Source organism: Coregonus clupeaformis, chromosome 5 (assembly GCF_020615455.1).
Source record: "Coregonus clupeaformis isolate EN_2021a chromosome 5, ASM2061545v1, whole genome shotgun sequence".
Lineage (NCBI taxonomy): Eukaryota > Metazoa > Chordata > Actinopteri > Salmoniformes > Salmonidae > Coregonus > Coregonus clupeaformis.
This window is the reverse complement of record NC_059196.1, coordinates 7635443-7663334: the sequence shown is the minus strand read 5'-3', so window position 1 is coordinate 7663334 and position 27892 is coordinate 7635443. Positions and strand designations below refer to the sequence as shown.

The following is a 27892-nucleotide window of genomic DNA, read 5'->3' as shown; positions in this document are numbered from 1 at the left end:
GTCCCTGACATCCTTGGAGAGCTCTTTGGTCTTGGCCATGGTGGAGAGTTTGGAATCTGATTGATTGATTGCTTCTGTGGACAGGTGTCTTTTATACAGGTAACAAACTGAGATTAGGAGCACTCCCTTTAAGAGTGTGCTCCTAATCTCAGCTCATTACCTGTATAAAAGACACCTGGGAGCCAGAAATCTTTCTGATTGAGAGGGGGTCAAATACTTATTTCCCTCATTAAAATGCAAATCAATTTATAACATTTTTGACATGCGTTTTTCTGGATTTTTTTGTTGTTATTCTGTCTCTCACTGTTCAAATAAACCTACCATTAAAATTATAGACTGATCATTTCTTTGTCAGTGGGCAAACGTACAAAATCAGCAGGGGATCAAATACTTTTTTCCCTCACTGTAGCTGCTCCATGAAGGCCAAGTGATGTCCGATGCAGACATGCAAGGGCAGAGCCTGAGAGAAATAATTCCTAGGAAACCGGGATGGAGTGGGTGGTACGCTATAAAAACAATTAAGCATTTGGATTTGTCATGTGTATGATTATGATTACAGTGTGCATGAAATAGCCTACCTAATCATTTTACCTATTTGATAGGCCTATCAAATAAATCCATTCTGTAGCCCAGCATTTTAGAAATGGACGAAGGCCAGTCCCAATTTGAGACACAAACCTAGCTTAATAATAGGGCAAAGCCCTATGGAATTTATTGACCAAAACATTTAATGAATCAGAAAAATACCCCCCTCCAGCCCAATACCCTTAGTCTCGCGTGAGTTGCAGCGTTTGAGCTCTGCGCAGTTGGGTAGTCCGCCATTGCTGTGTGTGGAGATCTACGTTAGAGCAACATTGGCGTTTGGTTGTCAACAACCAATTACGGAGCAGCGAGGAAGGTCGAGTGGAAGCTGTTCCACAAGTATACTTCCCTGTACCTAACCAGATAATATTTTAATGTAAATACAGAACACACAGACGAGGTAACCATGTCCAATCTGAGCAAAGGTGGCACCAAAAAGGACACCAAGATGAGGATACGAGCCTTTCCTGTAAGTACACACCGCTGATAGGACCTGTCCCTGCCAGCAGTCGGTGACTGGACCGCCGAGGTTAGAGTAACTAGCTATCTGGGGAGTGCAGTTTGCAAGGCCGGTCTTTCAGTAAACAAAGTAGCTAACTACCTCCTACTAGAGGTTATGGATAGCTGCTTGCTAGCTCATACTGCTAGCTACCTACCGTTAGCTAGTTAGTAACGTTACTGTTGTTGTCAGACAGTTATTAATTAGCTAGCTACTGTACACACTTTAATTTTTATCCGGGGAAAAAATGGTTTCTAGCTAGCTAACTTTAGCTAGTTAACGTTAAGTAAATATTTGGCATCGTAGCTTTGTGGCCTCATTACTTTTTGTATTTAGGTCAATTCAGAAACGGGTGGGATGGAGAGTATTGTAGTTGGGTAACGTTATTTTGCATGACATGGTTTGCTGATTCACGTTTTTTTGATACATGCCAATAAAACATTGATACCCCAACTAACTTTAACTGCTAGATAACTTCCTAACATTTTGCATCGACTGTAATAGCTAGTTAGTTACTTTGTCTGTCAAGATTGAAGTAGCTAGCCTAAGTTTAATTGGGAAACAGTTTGCTGAAAGCTAGGTCTAATGGACGAAAGTTAATGGGAGAAAGCTATTGGATGACATCAGTATTCAGAAGATCAGTATTCAGTTCTGATGGATGTGCCTCCACTGAATCCTCAATGATCCCCTAGCTCTCGAAAACGCTTCTCTCCATAGGGTTTTCAGCGGTAACCTTCGCCCACGGCTGGCTCTATGTGAACTACAATTCCAACGCTGTGTTTTAAAGTTTAGAAACGTAAATAATAATCACTTGCGAAAATGTTCTCGAAACATACCTTATATTTAATATCAGTGAGAAATAATATTTTAAATAAAAAAGCAGATTTGCACAGATCCATATGCTGTGTGTGCCTCCAGTTGATGAACTACACTTCCTCCCCAGTATGGTGGGATGGGGATGGTGCCATATCCAGACACCTTGTAGGCAGCTTTCGGCCAGCCTCACTTTAGAGAGCCTCCAGGTTTAACAGGCCATGGTTGAGTGTGACAGCCAAAGGGGACAAGGGATTCATATCAAGCTGTGAATATGGCCATGTTTAGCTGAGTGTGATGGTTGGCTGCAGTGCCATTACTGTCTGTCCAGTTAAAATGAGAATTTAGGGGAAAGGGAAATGTTACGAGGCACAGTTAGAGGTGGCGCTGAACAATATGATATGGAAAATATAAAGCACTTTCATTCATGCTATGGTCTGGATGGAACCTTATTGGGAATATTGTCATGATATTGCAGTACTGCAGTCTTACTTCATCACAAGGAACACAAATGGGGACACACCTACTCAGTTTCCCTCACAGTGATTTGTTTTATATACTTTTACATATAGGGTCAAAAGTAGGAATATAAATCATGTATTTTCAGGAGGAGCAGTTCTTTTCTCAATGTTACACTCACACTGTTAGATATTGCATCATAATATAGGCTACTCTTTAAATAAGTAGGGGGTTTTGGGTTGCAGAAGTGCAGCAAGTGTAGACTTGTCTCCCTCACTATTGCTGACCTAAAGAAGTAGGCTAGCCTAGCAGGAGACTGTGATAAAAATGGAGTCTATGCACACGATGTCTATCAAGCTGCTTTGCTCCAGTTCTCCCTCAAACGAGGGATCCCCGAAACTTTGGCCTGTCAGTCCATTTCTCTGCTCTCACCTCACTCCTACTTCCTTTGTCTGCTGCAGATGACGATGGACGAAAAGTATGTCAACAACATCTGGGACCTTCTGAAGAACGCCATCCAGGAGATCCAGAGGAAGAACAACAGCGGGCTGAGCTTCGAGGAGCTCTACAGGAACGCCTACACCATGGTGCTGCACAAACACGGCGAGAAGCTCTACACGGGCCTCCGGGAGGTGGTCACTGAGCACCTCATCAACAAAGTAAGGCCAATGAACGCAGGGTGGTAGATAAATGTGTTCATCCCAGTGCAGGTCGGGATGTTGATTCAGTACTGGGTGCTGTTCATTAGGGCATGCGACAAGAAAACATTTTAAAAGCATTTAGCAACAGACAATGAAAACGAGTGTTTCTTATTGGACGAGTCCAGGTAGTCGCTCCCTGTTTCAGCCAGTTTTCTTTCGTTTGGTGCCTCATGAACACGACCCAGGTCTGGATTAACGTCCCCTTTGCTGGATTTGTGCGGGTATGTGGAATTAATCACTGTCATAAAATCATTGGCAGGTCTTTAGCGTATTTTCCGTCAGTACACTTGCAGGATCTCTGGAGTCGGGGGAATAGTCACTGAGCTTGATCACAGGATATTACTCAGCTTGACCACAAAATTATGTTAATTGTTGAAAAGCAAGGAAACAAATCTTGTGAACGCCTGTCACTTGAATCCAGGCGATATTAAATTACAGGGTGATTGGCCTGTTCACAGTATTAAGCCTGTATGGTTTGCTGACAGCATGATGAAGTGGAGCGCTCATATTAAACCTATTACTGTGGAAAAGCTCTGGGGATCTGTCTGACTATGGCTGGATGCGGTGGACTTGCAAAACAAATAAAACTATCCGGAAAACATTAGTTGCTCCCATTCATTCATCAGCCTTGTATTTAGTGGTTGGAAATGAAATGAGAGAAGTTTGAGGAATTGGGCTATCAGAAGGTCCAGCTCCACTATGGCCCATAGACATCTGACTGGAGATTTGAAAGCCCTCTTTCAGTAATGGTACACACACACACAGTCCTGATCTTTGACAAGCTCGCCTGATTGAAAAAGCCTCCTGTTTCGGAGAGTGAAACACGATTTGTATTTTTGGTTTTGTTCTGTGTTTTGTCCAATCGTGTACAGTGCCTTGCAAAAGTATTCATCTCCCTTGGCATTTTTCCTATTTTGTTGCATTACAACCTGTAATTTAAATTGATTTTTATTTGGATTTCATGTAATGGACATACACAAAATAGTCAAAATTGGTGAAGTGAAATGAAAAAAATAGCTTGTTTCAAAAAATTTGAAAAAATTAATAAAGGAAAAGTGGTGTGTGCATATGTATTCACCCCCTTTGCTATGAAGCCCCTAAATAAGGTCTGGTGCAACCAATTACCTTCAGAAGTCACATAATTAGTCAAATAAAGTCCACCTGTGTGCAATCTAAGTGTCACATGATCTGACACATGATCTCAGTATATATACACCTGTTCTGAAAGGCCCCAGAGTCTGCAACACCACTAAGCAAGGGGCACCACCAAGCAAGCGGCACCATGAAGACCAAGGAGCTCTCCAAACAGGTCAGGGACAAAGTTGTGCAGAAGTACTGATCAGGGTTGGGTTAGTAAAAAATATCAGAAACTTTGACCATCCCACGGAGCACCATTAAATCCATTATTAAAAAATGGAAAGAATATGGCACCACAACAAACCTGCCAAGAGAGGGCCGCCCACCAAAACTCATGGACCAGACAAGGAGGGCATTAATCAGAGAGGCAACAAAGAGACCAAAGATAACCCTGAAGGAGCTGAAAAGCTCCACAGCGGAGATTGGAGTATCTGTCCATAGGACCACTTTAAGCCGTACACTCCACAGAGCTGGGCTTTACGGAAGAGTGGCCAGAAAAAAAGCCATTGCTTAAAGAAAAAAATAAGCAAACACGTATGGTGTTCGCCAAAAGGCATGTGGGAGACTCCCCAAACATATTGAAGAAGGTATTCTGGTCAGATGAGACTAAATTTTAGCTTTTTGGCCATCAAGGAAAATGCTATGTCTGGCGCAAACCCAACACCTCTCATCACCCCGAGAACACCATCCCCACAGTGAAGCATGGTGGCAGCATCATGCTGTAGGGATGTTTTTAATCGGCAGGGACTGGGAAACTGGTCAGAATTGAAGGAATGATGGATGGCGCTAAATACAGGGAAATTCTTGAGGAAAACCTGTTTCAGTCTTCCAGAGATTTGAGACTGGGATGGAGGTTCACCTTCCAGCAGGACAATGACCCTAAGCATACTGCTAAAGCAACACTTGAGTGGTTTAAGGGGAAACATTTAAATGTCTTGGAATGGCCTAGTCACAGCCCAGACCTCAATCCAATTGAGAATCTGTGGTATGACTTAAAGATTGCTGTACACCAGCGGAACCCATCCAACTTGAAGGAGCTGGAGCAGTTTTGCCTTGAAGAATGGGCAAAAATCCCAGTGGCTAGATGTGCCAAGCTTATAGAGACATACCCCAGGAGACTTGCAGCTGTAATTGCTGCAAAAGGTGGCTCTACAAAGTATTGACTTTGGGGGGATGAATAGTTATGCACGCTCAAGTTCTCTTTTCTTTTTTTGTCTTATTTCTTTTTTGTTTCACCCCCCAAAAAATATTTTGCATCTTCAAAGTGGTAGGCAGGTTGTGTAAATGAAATGATTCAAACCCCCCAAAAATCCATTTTAATTCCAGGTTGTAAGGCAACAAAATAGGAAAAATGCCAAAGGGGGTGAATACTTTCGCAAGCCACTGTAGGTACTAGGAAGCAGATCAATCTGCCTATTGGTGCTTTAATCAGTGATTGTGATAGCCTTTGACCTTGGGAAAGAGTGTGTGTGATTAGTTATACATCTGTCTGAGGATAGATTGTGTATCACATGATCCCTATAACATTCCTGTTTATACTACACACCATGTCCACTGAATGAGTAGCAGCAGGAAGCAGCATCAGATTATCTTGAAGCCGTGACAGGTTTCTATGGCGTCTGCAAACTATTTGGAGCAATGACATTACTGGGCCAATGAAATATCTATGCAGGGCTAGGGCTGTGGCGGTCATACAATTTTGTCAGCCGGGTGATTGTCATTCAAATAACTGACGGTCTCACAGTAATTGATGCGAAAAGAAAGAACAATATAATTGAACAGGAATAAAATAGAAAGGATATTTTTCTCCAAACGATTTGAGGGAGTGCACACATGCGGCTATTCTTTGTTGAGCGGTTAACAAAGAAACAGGTCCTCCTACAGTGGGGAGAGCAAGTATTTGATACCCTGCCGATTTTGCAGGTTTTCCTACTTACAAAGCATGTAGAGGTCTGTAATTTTTTTCATAGGTACACTTCAACTGTGAGAGACGGAATCTAAAACAACAATCCAGAAAATCACATTGTATGATTTTTAAGTAATTATTTTGCATTTTATTGCATGACATAAGTATTTGATCACCTACCAACCAGTAAGAATTCCGGCTCTCACAGACCTGTTAGTTTTTCTTTAAGAAGCCCTCCTGTTCTCCACTCATTACCTGTATTAACTGCACCTGTTTGAACTCGTTACCTGTATAAAAGACACCTGTCCACACACTCAATCAAACAGACTCCAACCTCTCCACAATGGCCAAGACCAGAGAGCTGTGTAAGGACATCAGGGATAAAATTGTAGACCTGCACAAGGCTGGGATGGGCTACAGGACAATAGGCAAGCAGCTTGGTGAGAAGGCAACAACTGTTGGCGCAATTATTAGAAAATGGAAGAAGTTCAAGATGACGGTCAATCACCCTCGGTCTGGAGCTCCATGCAAGATCTCACCTCGTGGGGCATCAATGATCATGAGGAAGGTGAGGGATCAGCCCAGAACTACACGGCAGGACCTGGTCAATGACCTGAAGAGAGCTGGGACCACAGTCTCAAAGAAAACCATTAGTAACACACTACGCCGTCATGGATTAAAATCCTGCAGCGCACGCAAGGTCCCCCTGCTCAAGCCAGCGCATGTCCAGGCCCGTCTGAAGTTTGCCAATGACCATCTGGAGGATCCAGAGGAGGAATGGGAGAAGGTCATGTGGTCTGATGAGACAAAAATAGAGCTTTTTGGTCAAAACTCCACTTGCCGTGTTTGGAGGAAGAAGAAGGATGAGTACAACCCCAAGAACACCATCCCATCCGTGAAGCATGGAGGTGGAAACATCATTCTTTGGGGATGCTTTTCTGCAAAGGGGACAGGACGACTGCACCGTATTGAGGGGAGGATGGATGGGGCCATGTATCGCGAGATCTTGGCCAACAACCTCCTTCCCTCAGTAAGAGCATTGAAGATGGGTCGTGGCTGGGTCTTCCAGCATGACAACGACCCGAAACACACAGCCAGGTCAACTAAGGAGTGGCTCCGTAAGAAGCCTCTCAAGGTCCTGGAGTGGCCTAGCCAGTCTCCAGACCTGAACCCAATAGAAAGTCTTTGGAGGGAGCTGAAAGTCCGATTGCCCAGCGACAGCCCCGAAACCTGAAGGATCTGGAGAAGGTCTGTATGGAGGAGTGGGCCAAAATCCCTGCTGCAGTGTGTGCAAACCTGGTCAAGACCTACAGGAAATGTATGATCTCTGTAATTGCAAACAAAGGTTTCTGTACCAAATATTAAGTTCTGCTTTTCTGATGTATCAAATACTTATGTCATGCAATAAAATGCAAATTAATTACTTAAAAATCATACAATGTGATTTTCTGGAATTTTGTGTACCTATGATAAAATTACAGACCTCTACATGCTTTGTAAGTAGGAAAACCTGCAAAATGTGTGATACAAACGTTAGGCTATATGTTTTGATTTCTAATACATGATGTGACATGATGATTTCACGAAAGGGAAGCTCTCTGCTCTGTTTCTTGTGCAGGCTGCAAACACTTCATCAGTATCTCATTCACAATTTGACAAGCACTTGATAATATTCTCACGCATTATTCTCAATTTAATCTGGTCTTTACATATAGCCTATGTGTGGAATAAAAAATAGAAATCGTCCATAGCCTGCATTCGAATAGCGAATGGAGGTTCTGTGCAGTTACTTTTTTAATATGCCAGGTATGCTACACTGTTTGTAAAGCGGATTTAATGTGCTGAATTTGTAAGACTTGATCAATAAATATAGCAGCACGAGAAAGCTGGGATCTGCTTTTATTAAATAGTGGCCAGTTAACTCTGTTTTCATGTGCGATTGCTAGGCTCTGTAGGCTGTGGGCTCTCCAACCATGTTTCAGGGGGCTTGGAACTATAGGCGACGTTTTGGAGTTATTTGTTCACTTCAGTTGTGATGATACCCCATTTTCACTCACCACCTTCCGGAGACATTTGAAACCCCACCTCTTTAAGGAACACCTGGGATAGGATAAAGTAATCCTTCTACCCCCCCCAAATTTTTTTTTTTTAAATAAAGTGGTTATCCCACTGGCTATAAGGTGAATGCACCAATTTGTAAGTCGCTCTGGATAAGAGCGTCTGCTAAATGACGTAAATGTAATGATACAAACCTTAGCAAAACATATAGGCCAATGGGCTAGGCTACATGATGCATGCGACTAAAAAATGAATGCGCTGTGCATCATTCACAAGTGATAACTATTCTCAATTTAATCTTGTCTTTACATATACTAAATAATGTGTGAAATTAGTTTTGATTTAGAATGGGCGATTTATCATGCACCTGTTGGAACAGGGGCAGGGTAAAAAAGACGTCATCCATATGCACTTGGAGTGAAAAATGTATGCACTCACTAACTGTAAGTCGCTCTGGATAAGAGCGTCTGCTAAATGACTCAAATGTAAAATGTGAAAATGAGTACGCTTTTCCCACGGTTCTTTTTCATGCCCGCCTGGTAGGCTATACTCCTGTTGTAAAGATAAGCAATGTGCTTAATATTTGGAAAGTTGAGAAATAAATATAGTAGGCCTAGCCTATAGAAAGCTGATGGGATTCTCCATTTTTTAATAGAGGCCATCAACTCTGTTTTCTCACGCAATTGCATAGCATAGCCTATAGAAATGTTGCACAACAGGAAAACTTATTTCATTCCATGCATCAACCACCTATGCTTATTATTATTATTATTATTATTATTATTATTATTATTACCTATGAGGAGCTGGCTCCGCTCAAACTCTGAATACCAGGGATCTCATGAAGTGTTTGATTTGATTTTCGATACCATTTGCATTGATGTCAGAGTGATTAGAGGGACAATAGAGCGCTGAGTACCGGCCATTAGCGTCTGGCCATTAGCATGTTTGGTAGGCTACCAATGACCATCAGAGGCATCAGATGACTGCGGTCATGACTGCCAGTGTGGCTGTAATACGGTCATCATAACAGCCTTATGTAGGGCGACATGTCTACCTTTTGAGATGACCAATCCTCGCTGTGGATGTCAATATTTCAGCAGTGGCCTTAAAAAAACACCACCCAATTGGCATCTCAGAATTAAAACAAATTCTCTCCCATTGACGTTCTGTTCCTGTCCCCCACATTTGCAATCAGAGTAATAGGGTAAATCCATTTGAATTCAATCACTTTTTGACAGCATTCCTTTTGATTTAAACAAAACTTTCCATACATGTTTGCCCATGAAAGAAGGGGTCATAAAGTGACTTTTTGGACCTAAATGCCAAAACATTCAGGAGATAAAGGTGCTCAAAGTTGACCCATTTTGCATACCCCACCATACTATGAGACATCCATGTCTTTATCACTGGAAAAGAGAAACGATTGAGTTTGATATCATTTAAAAGCTTAGTCTTGTCAAACTGTGATCAGTTCTTGGGGAAAAGTTTTTAGCTGGTACACCATTAGGATTGGGCGATATACCAGGGTATTTTGAAATACAAAGGTATGATTTTCAATACCGTCCCTGGGCCTCCCTAAAGCTCTAAGCCCCCATTCTTAAAATAGTTTGTTCGCTTGCGCTTGTTAGCATTTAGCTAGCTAAAGGAATTCACTACTAATTTGTTAGCATTTCGAGAGCTTGGGAATATAAGGTTCTATATGCATTTTTGTCAATATTGAGTTATTGACATAGGCATGTTCTGTTCAAAGTTCTTTACCTATATAGTATTCTAAATACCCCAATTCATTTCTGACACCATTCAAACCAATGAGGGTTTGGAACTTTAAAGGCAATTATCTCAATCATATTCTTTCTCAGAGAACCGTATAGTCCCAAGCTCTCGATTTGTAAAAAAATAAATAATAATTACCTTTGGAAATAAATAGTGCCCCGTGTGTGCACATATACCCCGGTATGGTACAGGATTTGTATGAAAATCTGGATCCCGCCCAACCCTATACATCATTTTTACAATTTAAAGATGCACTATGCAGAAATCGCTCCGCCATTTCCTGGTTGCTAAAATTCTAATAGTTCGCCTAATTTCAGTTTCTGACAAAACAAGCAAGTATAGTTTAGAGAATCATTGTACCATCTAAACCGCTAGCAAATATATTTTCCATATCACAAAATTTTGTATTTTCACCTGTTTGAAGCTGGTGTACAAAACCGAAAGTAAAAGACTCAAAAACTAAACTTAAAGACGGGATGCATAGAAATACACACACAACAGATCTACCACTTCTTACACTTTCTTTCAATGACAGATCATTAACAAACATTTCTATGTGAATTTTGTTGGGTCAGCCAAAAAGTTACATATTGCAGTAAGTATCAAGGCACGCAAAAGACATTAACAAAAGCTCAAACACCCAAATACGTCCTTGTAGAAACGGACATGCTCTCAGTATAGTGATGTAGTACACATTAAATTGTGTCATTCCGAAGTTTATCCGCAACGTTATATTCCATTTTGTATGACTCAATACGTTTATTCTACCAGCTGTGCTAGTGTACTATAGGGACACGCTCGGGCCTGCACAACTGCGTGGGGCAACAGCGCGACTTGTACCGTTGAGGATAAAGTTCGGAATCTAAAGACCTACATCACTATACTGAGAGCATGTCCTTTTCTACAAGGACATATTTAGGTGTTTTTTGAGCTTTTGTTAATGTATTTTGCGTTCCCTGAAACGGTACAACGAACAATGAGGAAGTTTATTGCAGCTGGGGTATTTTTAAGAAAACAAACAAGCCCCCCCCCCCAAAAAAAAAGTGTCTGACCTTTCTATAACATGCCATTTACAGTGCATTAGAAAAATATTCAGACCCCTTGACTTTTTCCACATTTTGTTACATTACAGCCTTATTCTAAAATGGATTAAATGGTTTTTTCCCCCTCATCAATCTACATACAATACCCCTTAATGACAAAGCAAAAACTGGTTTTTAGAAATGTTTATAAATGTATTAAAAATATAACTGAAACATCACATTTACATACAGTACCAGTCAAAAGTTTGGACACACCTACTCATTCCAGGGTTTTTCTTTATTTTTACTATTTTCTATATTGTAGAATAATAGTGAAGAGATCAACACTATGAAATAACACAAATGGAATCATGTAGTAACTAAAAAAGTGTTAAACAAATCAAAATATATATTAGATGCTTCAAAGTAGCGACCCTTTGCCTTGATGACAGCTTTGCACACTCTTGGCATTCTCTCAACCAGGTTCACCTGGAATGCATTTCAATTAACAGGCGTGCCTTGTTAAAAGTTAATTTGTGGAATTTCTTTCCTTCTTAATGATCAGTTGTGTTGTGAGAAGGTAGGGGTGGTATACAGAAGATAGCCCTATTTGGTAAAAGACCAAGTCCATATTATTGCAAGAACAACTCAAATAAGCAAAGAGAAATGACAGTCCATCATTACATGAAGGTCAGTCAATCCAGAAAATGTCAAGAACTTTGAAAGTTTCTTCGAGTGCATTCGTAAAAACCATCAAGCGCTACGATGAAACTGGCTCTCACGAGGACCGCCACAGGAAAGGAAGACCCAGAGTTACCTCTGCTGCAGGGGATAAGTTCATTAGAATAACTGCACCTCAAATTGCAGCCCAAATAAATGCTTCACAGAGTTCAAGTAACAGACACATCTCAACATCAACTGTTCAGAGGAGACTTCGTGAATCAGGCCTTCATGGTCGAATTGCTGCAAAGAAACCACTACTAAAGGACACCAATAAGAAGAGACTTGCTTGGGCCAAGAAACACGAGCAATGGACATTAAACCGGTGGAAATCTGTTCGTTGGTCTGATGAGTCCAAATTTGAGATTTTTGGTTCCAACTGCCGTGTCTTTGTGAGACGCAGAGTAGGTGAACGGATTATCTCTGCATTTGTGGTTCCCACCGAGAAGCAGGAGCTGTGGGGGTGCTTTGCTGGTGACACTGTCTGTGATTTATTTAGAATTCAAGGCACACTTAACCAGCATGGCTACCACAGCATTCTGCAGCGATACGCCATCCCATCTGGTTTGCGCTTAGTGTGACTATAATTTGTTTTTCAACTGGACAATGACCCAAAACCACCTCCAGGCTGTGTAAGAGCTATTTGACCAATAAGGAGAGTGATGGAGTGCTGCATCAGAAGACCTGGCCTCCACAATCACCCGACCTCAACACAATGTAGATGGTTTGGGATGAGTTGGACCGCAGAGTGAAGGGAAAGCAGCCAACAAGTGCTCAGCATATGTGGGAACTCCTTCAAGACTGTTGGAAAAGCATTCCTCATGAAGCTGGTTGAGAGAATGCCAAGAGTGTGCAAAGCTGTCATCAAGGCAAAGGGTGGCTACTTTGAAGTGTGTGCACATATACCCCGGTATGGTACAGGATTTGTATGAAAATCTGGATCCCGCCCAACCCTATACATCATTTTTACAATTTAAAGATGCACTATGCAGAAATCGCTCCGCCATTTCCTGGTTGCTAAAATTCTAATAGTTCGCCTAATTTCAGTTTCTGACAAAACAAGCAAGTATAGTGTAGAGAATCATTGTACCATCTAAACCGCTAGCAAATATATTTTCCATATCACAAAATTTTGTATTTTCACCTGTTTGAAGCTGGTGTACAAAACCGAAAGTAAAAGACGCAAAAACTAAACTTAAAGTCGGGATGCATAGAAATACACACACAACAGATCTACCACTTCTTAGACTTTCTTTCAATGACAGATCATTAACAAACATTTCTATGTGAATTTTGTTGGGTCAGCCAAAAAGTTACATATTGCAGTAAGTATCAACCAATAACCAATGTAGAAATAGTTTAAAAAATTAAGAAAAACCCTTGAATGAGTAGGTGTGTCCAAACTTTTGACTGGTACTGTAAGTATTCAGACCCTTTATTTTGTTGAAGCACCATTGGCAGCGATTACAGCCTCAAGTCTTCTTGGGTATGACGCTACAAGCTTGGCACACCTGTATTTGGGGAGTTTTTCCCGTTCTTCTCTGCAGTTCCTCTGAAGCTCTGTCAGGTTGGATGAGGAGCGTCGCTGCACAGCTATTTTCAGGTCTCTCTGGAGATGTTCGGTCGGGTTCAAGTCCGGGCTCTGGCTGAGCCACTCAAGGACATTCAGAGACTTGTCCCGAAGCCACTCCTGCGTTGTCTTGGCTGTGTGCTTAGGGTCGTTGTCCCGTTGGAAGGTGAACCTTCCGCCCCAGTCTGAGGTCCTGAGCGCTCTGGAGCAGGTTTTCATCAAGGATCTCTCTCTACTTTGCTCCGTTCATCTTTCCCTCGATCCTGACTATTCTCCCAGACCCTGCCGCTGAAAAATCTCCCCACAGCATGATGCTGCCACCACCATGCTTCACTGTAGGGATGGTGCCAGGTTTCCTCCAGACGTGACGCTTTGCATTCAGGCCAAAGAGTTTAATCTTGGTTTCATCAGATCAGAGAATCTTGTTTCTCATGGTCTGAGTCCTTTAGGTGCCTTTTGGCAAACTCCAAACGGGCTGTCATGTGCCTTTTACTGAGGAGTGGCTTACGTCTGGCCACTCTACCATAAAGGCCTGATTGGTGGAGTGCTGCAGAGATGGTTGTCCTTCTGGAAGGTTCTCCCATCTCCACAGAGGAACTCTGGAGCTCTGTCAGTGACCATCAGGTTCTTGGTCGCCTCCCTGACCAAGGCCCTTCTCCCCCGATTGTTCAGTTTGGCAGTGGGGCCAGCTCTAGGAAGAGTCTTGGTGGTTCCAAACTTCTTCCATTTAAGAATGATGGAGGCCACTGTGTTATTGGGGATCTTCAATGCTGCAGACATTTTTTGGTGCCCTTCCCCAGATCTGTGCCTCGACACAATCCTGTATCGGAGCTCTATGGACAATTCCTTCAACCCCGTGGCTTGGTTTTTGCTCTGATATGCACTGTCAACTGTGGGACCTTATATAGACAGGTGTGTGCCTTTTCCATAGCAAAGGGTCTGAATACTTATGTAAATAAGGTATTTCTGTTTTTCATTTTTAATAAATTTGCAAAACATTCTAAAAACCTGTTTTCGCTTTGTCATTATGGGGTATTGTGTGTAGATTGATGAGGGGGAAAAATACTTTCATCCATTTTAGAATAAGGCTGTAATGTAACAAGATGTGGAAAAGGGGAAGGGGTCTGAATACTTTCAGAATGCATTGTATATCGAAAATAGAGATTCTACTTCAGAAATAGGAAAATTCTCCTTTAAAGGTTAAAAAATGACCATTTGTATAAATTTCCCCCCCCCCAAAAGTTAATGAATAGTTTGACAACCCAGTTTGTAAGCTTTTAAATTATATAAATCTCAACCATTTATCTTTTCCAGTGATGAAGACACAGATGTCTCATGGTATGGTATGAAAAATGGGTCAACTTTGAGCGCTTTTATCTCTTCAATTTTTGGCATTCAGGTCCAGGAAGTCACCACCTGAGCACTTCTACAATGGGTAAATATGCATGGAAGGTTTTGTTTAAATCAAAAGGGGGGCTGTCAAAAAGGGATTGAATTCAACTGGATTTACTCAATATTAACACTCTTGTGCAAATCAAAGCAGCTGCCATTGATGGATTGGTCTTTTTGTGTTTTGAACAATGTTTTCGAAAGTCTTACATTTGGATGATGGTGTTTTAGGCTACTAGACATAAGTACAACATATTCATCAGTGTGTGGTTATAGTGAGCTAAGAGTTCACTTTCCATTGAGTTAGTGTGTGTGAGTCAGTATGCTGGGCACTGTTTCACTAAATGGATGATGATGACGTCTCTCTGCCTGGAGTTGATCAGCACAGTGTCCTCTAGAGTCCCATGCAGAGAGTGAAGGGGACACACTCAGAGAGAGGAGCTTGTGGAGAGAGAGGCACACAGACAGAGCGTGTGTCATGCAGAGAAAGCGAGATGGGCTCAGTGTGCTGATTCATCAGTGTGGTGTTGGTGTAGTATCAAACAAATGCCTCTCTGTCTGACTGTGCTGCTGCTTCTCCACAGGTACGAGAAGATGTCCTCAACTCACTAAACAACAACTTCCTCCAAACACTGAACCAAGCCTGGAACGACCACCAGACGGCCATGGTCATGATCAGAGACATCCTCATGTACATGGTTAGTGGCACCACCAGCTACCAGAGCCATGTATTTAGAGAGTTGGGCCAACTTTTAGAATTTTGAATATTGTTTTGATTCTAGACATACAGTTACATAGCATTATTTTATTATTCCCCATGTAATGTTAATGGGGCGCTAACATGGCTGCCATAGAATAAAAAAAATATATATATTTTAGTATTTTGTTCATTCGTCCACTGTTGATCCAGTCAGATACGTTTTCAAGATAGAGCACTTTAAGTAAAAATCTAAAAGTGATGCTACGTTTTGCATCATATGATGTGTTCTGCATCATCACACTTTTAGAAAACATAACTGCTAACATAAGTACAATTTGTGCTTATCGGACGTGCACTCTTCTTAGTTATTAGGATTTGACTGTATTTCTCAATACAGTATCGTCTCGTAACCCTCCCTTGGACTGGCAATGCATTGCTTCCTGGCTGCAGGTCTCAAACGTGCTCCAGGGTGAAGTTTCCCTTAAGTACAGATCAGCTTCCCAATCCTAACCATAACCATTAGTGGGGTAAATGCAAAACTTAACCCAAGATCAACCTTGACTGACAAAGCTTCCCCCTCTCTTCCTCTTGTTTCCCAGGACCGGGTGTACGTGCAGCAGAACAGCGTGGAGAACGTCTACAACCTGGGCCTGATCATCTTCAGAGACCAGGTGGTGCGCTATGGCTGCATCCGAGACCACCTCCGACAGACCCTCCTGGACATGATCGCACGGGAGAGGAAGGGCGAGGTGGTGGATAGGTATAATAATATGACCCCGTCTATACACAGGCCCCGTTCGACTTCTATAAAAGTGCACAAACTCCTAGCTTCGTTGAAGGAATCACTGAAATGACTGGACAAGTGGAATCACTAGAAATGACTAGACAAGTGAAAGCCATTCGGTGGAACGCTTGCGTTCATCTGTCCAGTCAGGTCTAAGCATTGACTGTTTCAAGGAAGGGAGGGAGGAAGGAAGGATGCACTTTGAAGGAATTTGAACAGAGCCACAGTTTCTGAGCTGAAGGAAGCAGTGTTTCTCCCGATAAAGAAAATCACAACCCTAATCCATGATTATTTCATTGTGCTCTTTGTTACATTTAAAAAATATCTGATACAGTCTTTGAGCTGACCCAGACCTAAATGGCACCATATACACAAAACATTGATCATATTTAGTTGCACCCCCTTTTGCCCTCAGAACAGCCTCAATTCGTCTGGGCATGGACTCTGGGCATGGACTCTACAAGGCATCGAAAGCTTTCGATAGGAATGCTGGTCCATTTAGACCCCAATGCTTCCCACAAGTTGGCTGGATGTCCTTTGGGTGGTGGACCATTTTTGATACACATGGGAAACTGTTGAGTGTGAAAAACCCAGCAGCGTTGCAGTTCTTGACACACTCAAACCGGTGCGCCTGGCACCTACTACCATACCCTGTTCAAAGGCACTTAAATATTTTGTCTTGCCCATTCACCCTCTGAATGGCACACATACACAATCCATGTCTCAATTTTCTCAAGGCTTAAAAATCCTTCCTTAACCTGCCTCCTCCCCTTCATCTACATTGATTGAAGTGGATTTAACAAGTGACATCAATAAGGGAAAATAGCTTTCACCTGGATTCACCTGGTCAGTCTATATCATGGACAAAGCAGGTGTTCCTAATGTTATGTACACTCAGTGCACTACTTTTGACCAAGGCCCATAATAGAATGCAGTTTGGGATTCAACTGTACTTGACTCTCTCTCTCTCTCGATCTCTCTATCAGGGGGGCGATCAGAAATGCCTGCCAGATGTTAATGATCTTAGGCCTCGAAGGGAGGTCTGTTTACGAAGAGGACTTTGAGGCCCCGTTTTTAGAAATGTCTGCAGAGTTCTTCCAGGTTTGTAAGAATCCCTCCCCCCACCCATCTATTCACACATTTAATTCGCTTGCAGTGATATGTTGTTCACCTACTATCATGTTATATACATAATGTGTATGCCCTCTCAATCACCCAAGGTGCTCCTAACCCCGTGTTTGTTTGCCCTCCAGATGGAAAGTCAAAAGTTTTTGGCAGAGAACAGCGCAAGCGTGTACATAAAGAAAGTGGAGGCGCGGATAAATGAGGAGATCGAGCGCGTGCTGCACTGCCTGGACAAGACGACGGAGGAGCCCATCGTCAAGGTGGTGGAGCGGGAGCTCATCTCCAAGCACATGAAGACCATCGTGGAGATGGAGAACTCGGGCCTCGTCCACATGCTCAAGAACGGAAAGACAGAGGGTCAGTTTGCCACACTACTACTACTACAGTCCCAGCTATGGCATGCGTCCCAAATGGCACCTTATTCCCTATGCAGTGAACTACTTTTGACAGGGCCGATAGGGCTCTGGTCAAAAGTAGTGCACTATGTAGGGCATAGGGTGCCATTTGGGACATATACCCTTTCTTTTTTCATGAAAAGGATATTTTACCCCGATGTTAAAGTTTGTCAGACGTTTGCAGAATAATTGAGTAATGTATATTGTGTGAATCTGTGTTGTTATCGTGTGCATACTTGGTACCACCCTTGCCATATCAATGTCAGCAATTCAATATTTCTTGTGAAATGTATTCCGTGTGGTGGGGTGGTCTTTGGATACTAATGTGTGTGTGTGTGTGTGTGTGTACGTACGCGAACGAACGCAGACCTGGCGTGTATGTATAAGCTCTTTAGCAGAGTGCCAAACGGACTGAAGACCATGTGTGAGTGCATGAGCTCCTACCTCCGCGAGCAGGGCAAGGCGCTGGTGTCAGAAGAGGGCGAAGGCAAAAACCCTGTAGATTACATCCAGGTAACTCACACAGGAAGTGACATCATTGACACGGGGCAGAGGGGTGTACTAAAGATTGATCTCTGGCTACGTTCCTGTCATAGATTTAACAATAGTGGAAACTCCAGCGAATGCTTACACTGATCCAATGCTTTTAAATCCACAACAGGGACGCAATTTCTGTTGTGATACTCCATATTGACACTAGATGGCAGCGTACACAAGAGCATGTAGTAAGTGCCACTGCTTTCCAATAATGATGTCACGTTTTCTTCCTTCCTCCGGTTTTTTTCTCTGCAGGGTCTGTTGGATCTGAAGTCGCGTTTCGACCGCTTCCTCCTAGAGTCGTTCAACAACGACCGGCTCTTCAAGCAGACCATCGCAGGGGACTTTGAATATTTCCTCAACCTCAACTCGCGCTCCCCCGAGTACCTCTCCTTGTTCATCGACGACAAGCTGAAGAAAGGCGTAAAAGGAGTGAGTGGTTTTCTGATGTAATGGGGGAATAAAGTCCTCGCCTCAGGGCACACAGGCTTCGTCCCTAATGACACCATATTCTCTACATAGTGCCCTACTTTTGACCAGGGCCCAGCACCCTATGGGCCCTGGTAAAAGTAGTGCACTATATAAGGAATAGGTGCCATTTGAGTCCCAGTGCTGAGTAGACTGTCTCAGCTCGTGCTGAGACGGTGATGAGGTTACGAGATGAGATTCAATCCTACTTTGTGCGCATCCTATTGACATCACCGTAAACTGTTGTACTGCAGACTAATAGGAGAGGGTTGTTTTCTGTCATTGTTCCTGAACAACAGCCCGGAAGAATGAAAGCTTGACCTCATCACTCATTTTGAATTATAATAAGTTAATGTATTTAAATGTCAATCGATATACAGTGAGCTTCAGAAGTATTGGGACAGTGACACATTTGTTGTTGTTTTGGCTCCAGCACTTTGGATTTGAAATGATACAATAACTATGAGGTTAAAGTGCAGACTGTCAGCTTTAATTCGGGTGAACCATTTAGAAATTATAGCACTTTTTGTAGATAGTCCCCCCATTTTAGGGGAACAAAAGTATTAGGACAAATTCACTTGTGTATTAAAAGTTCAGTATTTGGGCCCATATTCATAGCACGCAATGACTACATCAAGCTTGTGACTCTACACATTTGTTGGATGCATTGTGTTTCAGATGATTTTGTGCCCAATAGAAATGAATGGTAAATAATGTATTGTGTCATTTTGGGATCACTTTTATTGTAAATAAGAATAGAATATGTTTCTAAACACTTCTACAGTAATGTGGATGCTACCATGATTACGGATAATCCTGGATGAATCGTGAATAATGGAGGTTAGCATTTTTAGGGGGTATGATATTTGTGCATCTATCTTTCTCACTCATCATTATTCATGATTCATCCAGGATTATCTGTAATCATGGTAGCATCCAAATTAATGTAGAAGTGTTTAGAAATCTGTTCTATGCTGGAGTACAGAGCCAAAACAACAAAAGATGTCACTGTCCCAATACTTCTGGAGCTCACTGTATAAGGAGTTCAATATATTTAATTAAATCAGTGTTTGAAATGTAATAATTTAAAGTGTGTGTGTGCTCGTGTAACGCTCGCTTTCCTCTCGTCCTGTGTGTGTAGTTGACGGAGCAGGAGGTGGAGTCGATCCTGGACAAGGCCATGGTGCTCTTCAGGTTCATGCAGGAGAAGGATGTGTTTGAGAGGTACTACAAACAGCACCTAGCCAGGAGGCTGCTCACCAACAAGAGCGTCTCGGACGACTCGGAGAAGAACATGATCTCTAAGCTCAAGGTGAGGAGACTGAGGAAGAGCAGTAGCTACATATCTTAAGATCTTCCATCCATTAACACATTCATCAACTGTTTGTTTCAGGTATATTGTAGCACCTTCAATACCTAATAAGTGCGACCTTGTGTTCAAATACTATTTCAAATATTTCATATACTTTGAGCGTTTGCTTTAGCCTGCTTGGGGTGCCATGTTGGCGGGGTTTGCACTTTTGGTGCTTTTTGATTGGTTCAATTGCAACAGGCAACCTCAAGCTAGCAACGCTAAAGTTTTTGAAATTATTTTGAATTGTATTTTGATCCCAGGTCTGGTACTTTACACATGGCAATACATTTTGAAATTGAACTGCACAGAAACTCTGTGTTGAACTACAGCTCAGCTGAGTGGAGAGTCAGTGTGACAGAAACGGATAGCGCAAGTGAAGTGTTGTTTAATAGATCTGTCTCACGCTCTCTCTTCCTCTCGCTCTTTCTCTGGTTCCCCTGGCCAGACGGAGTGTGGTTGCCAGTTCACCTCCAAACTGGAAGGCATGTTCCGGGACATGAGCATCTCAAACACAACCATGGACGAGTTCCGCCAACACCTACAGTCAACGGCGGTGAGACACAGACACACACTCCCAGAACCAGTCCAGTGTTGGTTCTGGGGAACATAGAGCTCGCCAGCTTGTAGTCCTAAAAAACAGAAATTAGTTACTTCTGGTTCGTTCAGCCATTCCTAAGGGGAAAGAAAAGGGTTTTGGGATAAACTCTGAAAATAAGGTCTGAGGTTAACACAGGCTTAGGAGATCGTATATGTTTTTTTTTCTATGAGATAATATCGGTCCGTCAACATGACATTTATGAATTATGAAGCCTTTTATGTGCTCTTTTTATTACATAAACGCTTAAACATTCACAAAAAGTGATGTTAGCTGATGAAGATTAGCTCATAGAACAAAACGTATAAGATCTCCTAAGCCTGTGTTTACCACAGACCTTATTTTCGGCGTTTATCAAAAAACCCTACAAAAACTCCCATGGGGAGTTTGTCCAACGAACCATGGCGGAGTTGGTGCCTACAAAAAGACGCCATTACTTTTGCTCTCTATTTAACCTAGCCATTGCTCGCTCAAAGCGAAGAGCACATCTTGTGAAGCTTTTGATAGTCATTCTGACCGTTGGGAACCTCAGTGAAAGACGTAGATCAAACTTTCATCCCCAGGTGTCGTTGGGCGGAGTTGATCTCACAGTGAGGGTATTGACTACAGGTTACTGGCCAACGCAGTCCGCCACGCCCAAATGTAATATCCCCCCTTCGCCTCGACATGCATTTGAAGTCTTTAGAAGGTTTGTCGATCTCCTCCTTGTCCTTCACTGTATCTAATTTACTTTGCATAGCAAAGGCCATATATTCTCTGCTGCAGGTTATGGAAGCGGGGCTCTGTGCATCGTTTGTCTGTGTTTATCTTTAACGCTGTAGTGTGTGACTGTCCTCTCTGGCTCTGCGGCCATAGATTTTATCTGGCCAAGCACAGCGGCAGGCAGCTCACGTTGCAGCATCACATGGGCTCTGCAGACCTCAACGCCACCTTCTACGGCCCAATCAAAAAGGTATGCAGGGGACAGCCTTTGCCTGACTGACTGGCTGGCAGGCAGACTGATGCACGCACACACACCAGTAATGTCAACATCAGGCCTTGATAACAGCAGGTGTATCAGGGATGTGTGGGGGGCGAGGCTAAGCTATTAACATTTCACACATTTGTGTTTACATAAGCATGACATAGTGATTGAACAGAGGCTACATTGATGATTACTCCTGTGTGACTGAGTTACCTGAAGGCGGCCGGTGGTGACCTCTCTCTCTCTCATCTCCTCTCCCCTCAGGAGGACGGCTCAGAGGTGGGGGTGGGCGGTGCCCAGGTAACAGGCTCCAACACCAGGAAGCACATACTGCAGGTGTCCACCTTCCAGATGACAATACTAATGCTCTTCAACAACCGGGAGAAGTCTATGTTTGAGGTACAGCAACTAATTGAATGCGTAGCCCCTCACTGAATAAAGTAAAGTTTGTAAGGGGGGCTGTATTTGGGCAATGTGATGTCTTTATATGTGCAGGATGTTGATGTTTGTGGTCTGTCAATGTCTTTCCCTGAGGGGATAAATAAAGTTATATTGAATAGAAAAAGTTATACGCTCTTGTTTCTCTATAAACAGAATGTATTATTTGGTTTCAGTATAGTGCAGTCATGGATCAAAGGATCGCTCTGCCTCATCTCCCTCTCTCCTCTTTGTCCCCATCTCTCGCTCTCTGCTGTGTAGGAGATCCAGCAGGAGACAGACATTCCGGAGAGGGAGCTGGTGCGAGCGCTGCAGTCACTGGCCTGCGGGAAGCCCACCCAGCGCGTCCTCACCAAAGAGCCCAAATCCAAGGAGATTGAGAACGGCCACGTGTTCACCGTCAATGACCAGTTCACCTCCAAGCTGCACCGTGTCAAGATCCAGACAGGTAAACAAACCCAGTTAGCCATACAGATCGGTCTTGTGGAACACAGATTCAAAGATCTAAGGCATGCATAACTGAAATGGCACAAAAACAACCAGGATTTATTTTGTTTCAACCTTGCTTTCTGAAGCATTGCGTTGTGGCGTTGAACTGTATGCACAATGCATTCTGAAAGTTTTCAGACCCCTTGACTTTTTCCAAATTTTGTTAGGTTACAGCCTTATTCTAAAATTGATTAAAATACCCAATAATGACAGAGCAAAAACATGTATTTAATTTTTTTGCAAATGTATTACAAATAAAAAACAGAAACCTTATTTACATAAGTATTCAGACCCTTTGCTATGAGACTCGAAATTGAGCCCAGGTGCATCCTGTTTCCATTGATCACCCTTGAGATGTTTCTACATTTGATTGGAGTCCACCTGTGGTAAATTCAATTGATTGGACATGATTTGGAAAGGCACACACCTGTCTATATAAGGTCCCACAGTTGACAGTGCATGTCAGAGCAAAAACCAAGCCATGAGGTTGAAGGAATTGTCCGTAGAGCTCCGAGACAGGATTGTGTCGAGGCACAGATCTGGGGAAGAGTACCAAAACATTTCTGCAGCATTGAAGGTCCACAGTGGCCTCCATCATTCTTAAATGAGAGGTTTAGAACCACCAAGATTCTTCCTAGAGCTGGTTGTCCGGCCAAACTGAGCAATCGGGGGAGAAGGGCCTTGGTCAGGGAGGTGACCAAGAGCCCGATGGTCACACTGACAGAGCTCTAGAGTTCCTCTGTGGAGATGGGAGAACCTTCCAGAAGGACAACCATCTCTGCAGCACTCCACCAATCAGGCCTTCATGGTAGAGTGGCCAGACTGAAGCCACTCCTCAGTAAAAGGCACATGACAGCCCGCTTGGAGTTTGCCAAAAGGCACCTAAAGGACTCTCAGACCATGAGAAACAAGATTCTCTGATATGATGAAACCAAGATTGAACTCTTTGGCCTGAATGCCAAGCGTCATGTCTGGAGGAAACCTGGCACCATCCCTACGGTGAAGCATGGTGGTGGCAGCATCATGCTGTGGGGAGGTTTTTCAGCGGCAGGGACTGGGAAACTAGTCAGGATCGAGGGAAAGATGAACGGAGCAAAGTACAGAGAGATCCTTGATGAAAACCTGCTCCAGAGCACTCAGGATTTCAGATTGGGGCGAAGGTTCACCTTCCAACAGGATAACGACCCTAAGCACACAGCCAAGACAATGCAGGAGTAGCTTCGGGACAAGTCTCTGAATGTCCTTGAGTGGCCCAGCCAGAGCCCGGACTTGAACCCGATCGAACATCTCTGGAGAGACCTGAAAATAGCTGTGCAGCAACGCTCCCCATCCAACTTGACAGAGCTTGAGAGGATATGCAGAGAAGAATGGGAGAAACTCCCCAAATACAGGTGTGCCAAGCTTGTAGCGTCATACCCAAGAAGAGTAGGCTGTAATCGCTGCCAAAGGTGCTTCAACAAAGTACTGAGTAAAGGGTCTGAAAACGTACGTAAATTTGATATTTCCGGGTTCCATTCCAGAATAAGGCTGTAACAAAATGTGGAAAAGGTCAAGGGGTCTGAATACTTTCCGAATGCACTGTATACCAACCTTCTTGGGTAATTCTACCCACAGAACTATAACAAGATTATATTTAGGTTAATCTACCTCTCAGGTACTCTACATGACCCAAAGTATGTGGACACCTGCTCGTCGAACATCTCATTCCAAAATCATGGGCCTTAATATGGAGTTGGTCCCCCCTTTACTGCTATAACAGCCTCCACTCTTCTGGGAAGGCTTTCCACTAGATGTTGGAACATTGCTGCAGGGACATGCTTGCATTCAGCCACGAGCATTAGTAAGGTCGGGCACTGATGTTGGGCGATTAGGCCTGGCTCGCAGTTGGCATTCCAATTAATCCCGAAGGTGTTCGATGGGGTTGAGGTCAGAGCTCGGTGCAGGCCAGTCAAGTTCTTCTGCACCGATGTCGACAAACCATGTCTGTATGGACCTCGCTTTGTGCACAGGGGCATTGTCATGCTGAAACGGGAAAGGGCCTTCCCCAAACTGTTGCCACAAAGTTGGAAGCACAGAATCGTCTAGAATGTCATTGTATGCTGTAGCGTTAAGATTACCCTTTACTGGAACTAAGGGGCCTAGCCCGAACCATGAAAAACAGCCCCAGACCATTATTCCTCCTCCACCAAACTTTACAGTTGGCACTATGCATTTGGGGAGGTAGCGTTCTCCTGGCATCCGCCAAACCCAGATTTGTCCGTCGGACTGCCAGATGGTGAAGCATGATTCATTACTCCAGAGAACACGTTTCCACTGCTCCGGAGTCCAATGCCGGCAGGCTTCACACCACTACAGCCGACACTTGCGCATGGTGATCTTAGGCTTGTGTGCGGCTGCTTGGCCATGGAAACACATTTCACGAAGCTCCCGACGAACAGTTCTTGTGCTGACGTTGCTTCCAGAGGCAGTTTGGAACTCAGTAGTGAGTGTTGCATCCGAGGACAGATGATTTTTACGCGCTTCAGCACTCGGCGGTCCCGTTCTGTGAGCTTGTGTGGCCTACCACTTCGCGGCTGAGCCGTTGTTGCTCCTAGACGTTTCCACTTCACAATAACAGCACTTACAGTGGACCAGGGCAGACATTTGACTCACTGACTTGTTGGAAAGGTGGCATCCTATGACGGTGCCAAGTTGAAAGTCACTGAGCTCTTCAGTACGGGCCATTCTACTGCCAATGTTTGTCTATGAAGATTGCATGGCTGTGTGCTCGATTTTATACACCTGTCAGCAACGGGTGTGGCTGAAATAGCTGAATCCACTAATTGGAAGGGGTGTCCACATACTTTTGTATAGTGTCGTTTTAGTGAAAAACCCCACTGATCTCCACTCATCTGAATAGCCCAGCCACAGGTTTACCTGTGTAGCGTGAATGATAATGTCATGTGCATGTAGCCGTCATATGTGGTTCCCGGCTGAAACCGGTTTTCCTTGTGTCGGCCGCTAGTCGCCGCTAAGCAAGGAGAGTCGGACCCGGAGAGGAAGGAGACGCGGCAGAAAGTGGACGACGACAGGAAGCACGAGATTGAGGCGGCCATCGTCCGCATCATGAAGTCTAGAAAGAAGATGCAGCATAATGTACTAGTAGCAGAGGTCAGTGGAATACAGTGTATGAACATTGAGGTGTTTCGGGGTACACTTGGTTGTACCTGTCAGTATTTAATTAATGTCAGTAATTCGATGTGAGATCCGGTTCTGATTGTGTCTGTGTTTGTACCGTCTCTCCAGGTCACCCAGCAGCTGCGGTCGCGATTCCTCCCCAGTCCTGTAGTCATCAAGAAGCGCATTGAAGGACTCATTGAGCGGGAATATTTGGCGCGGACACCGGAGGATCGCAAAGTGTACACTTATGTAGCATAAAGGCGTGAATTCAATGAAACCTTACACAAAAAGAAACAATACTTTTTTTTCTGGGACATGGAAGTTTGTCTGATACTGGGAAACACTGGGAATCTTACTTTTGAAAAGAGACGTTTTTTAAAAATATATATATTTTAGATTTCTTCTGCTGAGAAGAGCTAAATGGAGGGATTGGATCTAGCTTGGTTACAGTTTCATGTTCCTAATGTGGCCTTGGGAAGAATTGGGGGAAGAGTGTGAATGCATCAAATGTACTGCATTCAAACCCATTAAACAAAGGAAAAGAAAATGAGCATAAAAAAGAATAGGAGACATACGAAGCAAATGTGGGTTGGCTACACGAAGACCAAAAAAATGTTTGACATTTCTCCCATTTTAAATGTTGATGTAAATGAGTTATGTTTGTGTTTTTTCGTGGCACCATGCTGGTTGTACAGGTTGTCAGATACTATTGGCCTTTTTCCCTCTAGGGTTGTAATCAAAGAGAAGAGGAGGACATGGATGTTGTTGCTGGTTTGCAGGGAACAGGAGCAGGTGCTTTGATAGCATGCTTTGTCTTATGGAGTGGTGGAAGAAGTCACATATGCTCTATACAAGGTGTATGTTATAGTTTTTTTTTGTGTTTTTCTTTTTCAATGGGGCCTATTGTAAAATTGGATCGTCAGCCCAGAAAATATTTCTCCTTGGAATTGTAGGTTTCTCCCAATGCAGATCACAAAGGGGAAGTTTATTTTTTTCTTCACTGCATTTCAATTGGAACCAATTTAGCACCATGTTTTAATGTGTATAAATTGTAAAATAATTATTGTACTCACTAAAGTGGACTGTACAGGGCCTAGTTTTCATCATATTAAATGTAGAAAAAGAAAATGTACATCGAAGGGAATTTCGCCTCCTCCCTGTTTTACAACTCTGTGTCTTGTGTATCCCTCTCTGAGAGCAGAGAGAAAACCACTGTAAATTGTATGGTGAAATACAGTATCTCCTCCTCTGACCATAATTAAAGCCTAATGCATAGAGGGAACCACAGTCAAACTGTTAAGCATCCAAGAAGAACTCAAAATAGCTATTTGTATTGCTTTCAAACAGTGGTAGCCAACTTTGAGACACTGCATTTGCTTTATAAATATGTTTCTTGCTGAATCACTTTCTCAAGTATATTTTATATCTCACAGTGTGCAATGAAGTTGGTTAAGGCTACAGCAGGCCACTTTACATGGGTTCAATGGATTAATATGCATATCACTAATACTACATCAGACAGCTGCTATGACAAGTTAATGTCGATTATTAGAAAATAACATGTACTTTATTAATCAGACATTTGTGGCCAACGGAAGATGTCAATTATAGTCTCCAATGTTCCAGAATGTCTACCACAGAACTAGAATCATTCAATGTTCTATGAATGTGACAATGTCACAATGTAAGAAGGACTTATCCTTAAAGGGATGGACTCAAAGGAGGCACAGTGCAAGGGTTGTTAATGCTCTTTAACAGAAATGTGACAGATGATGGCCTCATTTTCTCAGAGATTCAGGTACCATTTACATTACCGAAGTGTTACCACCTCCTTTGCCCCACAAAGTCTAGTTAACCCGTCTGGACTATCCTAAATCTGCTCATACGTGACGGTGAGACGACTGCCATCTGGCGTTATTCTGCATAGGCTATTCCTCATTTAGTTCGAGTAGACTAAACCTTTTCTCCAAATGTTCATGTCTCCTGGTCAACTCTATACGTCTTTATTCATGTGTTGGTGAGTTGACGCGACTCTTTTCTACTTATCCTTATTTATTTATATATATATATATATATATAGCCTCCCTAAATCTGACATTCTACTCCCTTGTGTAAAATATGTATAATGTCCCAGCTAGAAGGATCCCTTGTGTTAGAAATTGCGTAATTCAAATCTGGTATTGGAATAAGAATCAAGAGATCTTCAATCCAAGCTAAATTTATTATATGCAAAATGTATGTATGATAAGTAT

General features: G+C 43.0%; 1 protein-coding gene across 1 annotated transcript; it reads left to right on the top strand.

The window, feature by feature from the left end:
• Positions 1-811: 811 nt before the first annotated feature.
• cul3b (cullin 3b) lies at positions 812-27041 on the top strand. Its single transcript, XM_041873872.2, has 16 exons — positions 812-1051; positions 2815-3012; positions 15217-15330; positions 15932-16092; positions 17103-17217; positions 17370-17598; positions 18004-18149; positions 18429-18605; positions 19783-19953; positions 20441-20548; positions 21154-21278; positions 21446-21542; positions 21819-21953; positions 22254-22440; positions 25486-25631; positions 25767-27041. Exons 1-16 carry the CDS (start codon positions 989-991, stop codon positions 25896-25898), a joined length of 2304 nt encoding a protein of 767 aa, XP_041729806.1. The 5' UTR covers positions 812-988; the 3' UTR covers positions 25899-27041.
• Positions 27042-27892: the final 851 nt, after the last annotated feature.

What these genes read in the sequence shown, in the direction of transcription:
- cul3b (XM_041873872.2), top strand. Translation starts at nt 989, where the DNA reads ATGTCCAATCTGAGCAAAGGTGGCACCAAAAAGGACACCAAGATGAGG. An exon ending in AAGGGCGAGGTGGTGGATAG is followed by an intron (nt 16,093 to 17,102) that starts GTATAATAATAT and finishes TCTCTCTATCAG; the next exon opens with GGGGGCGATCAGAAATGCCT. An exon ending in ACATGATCTCTAAGCTCAAG is followed by an intron (nt 19,954 to 20,440) that starts GTGAGGAGACTG and finishes TCCCCTGGCCAG; the next exon opens with ACGGAGTGTGGTTGCCAGTT.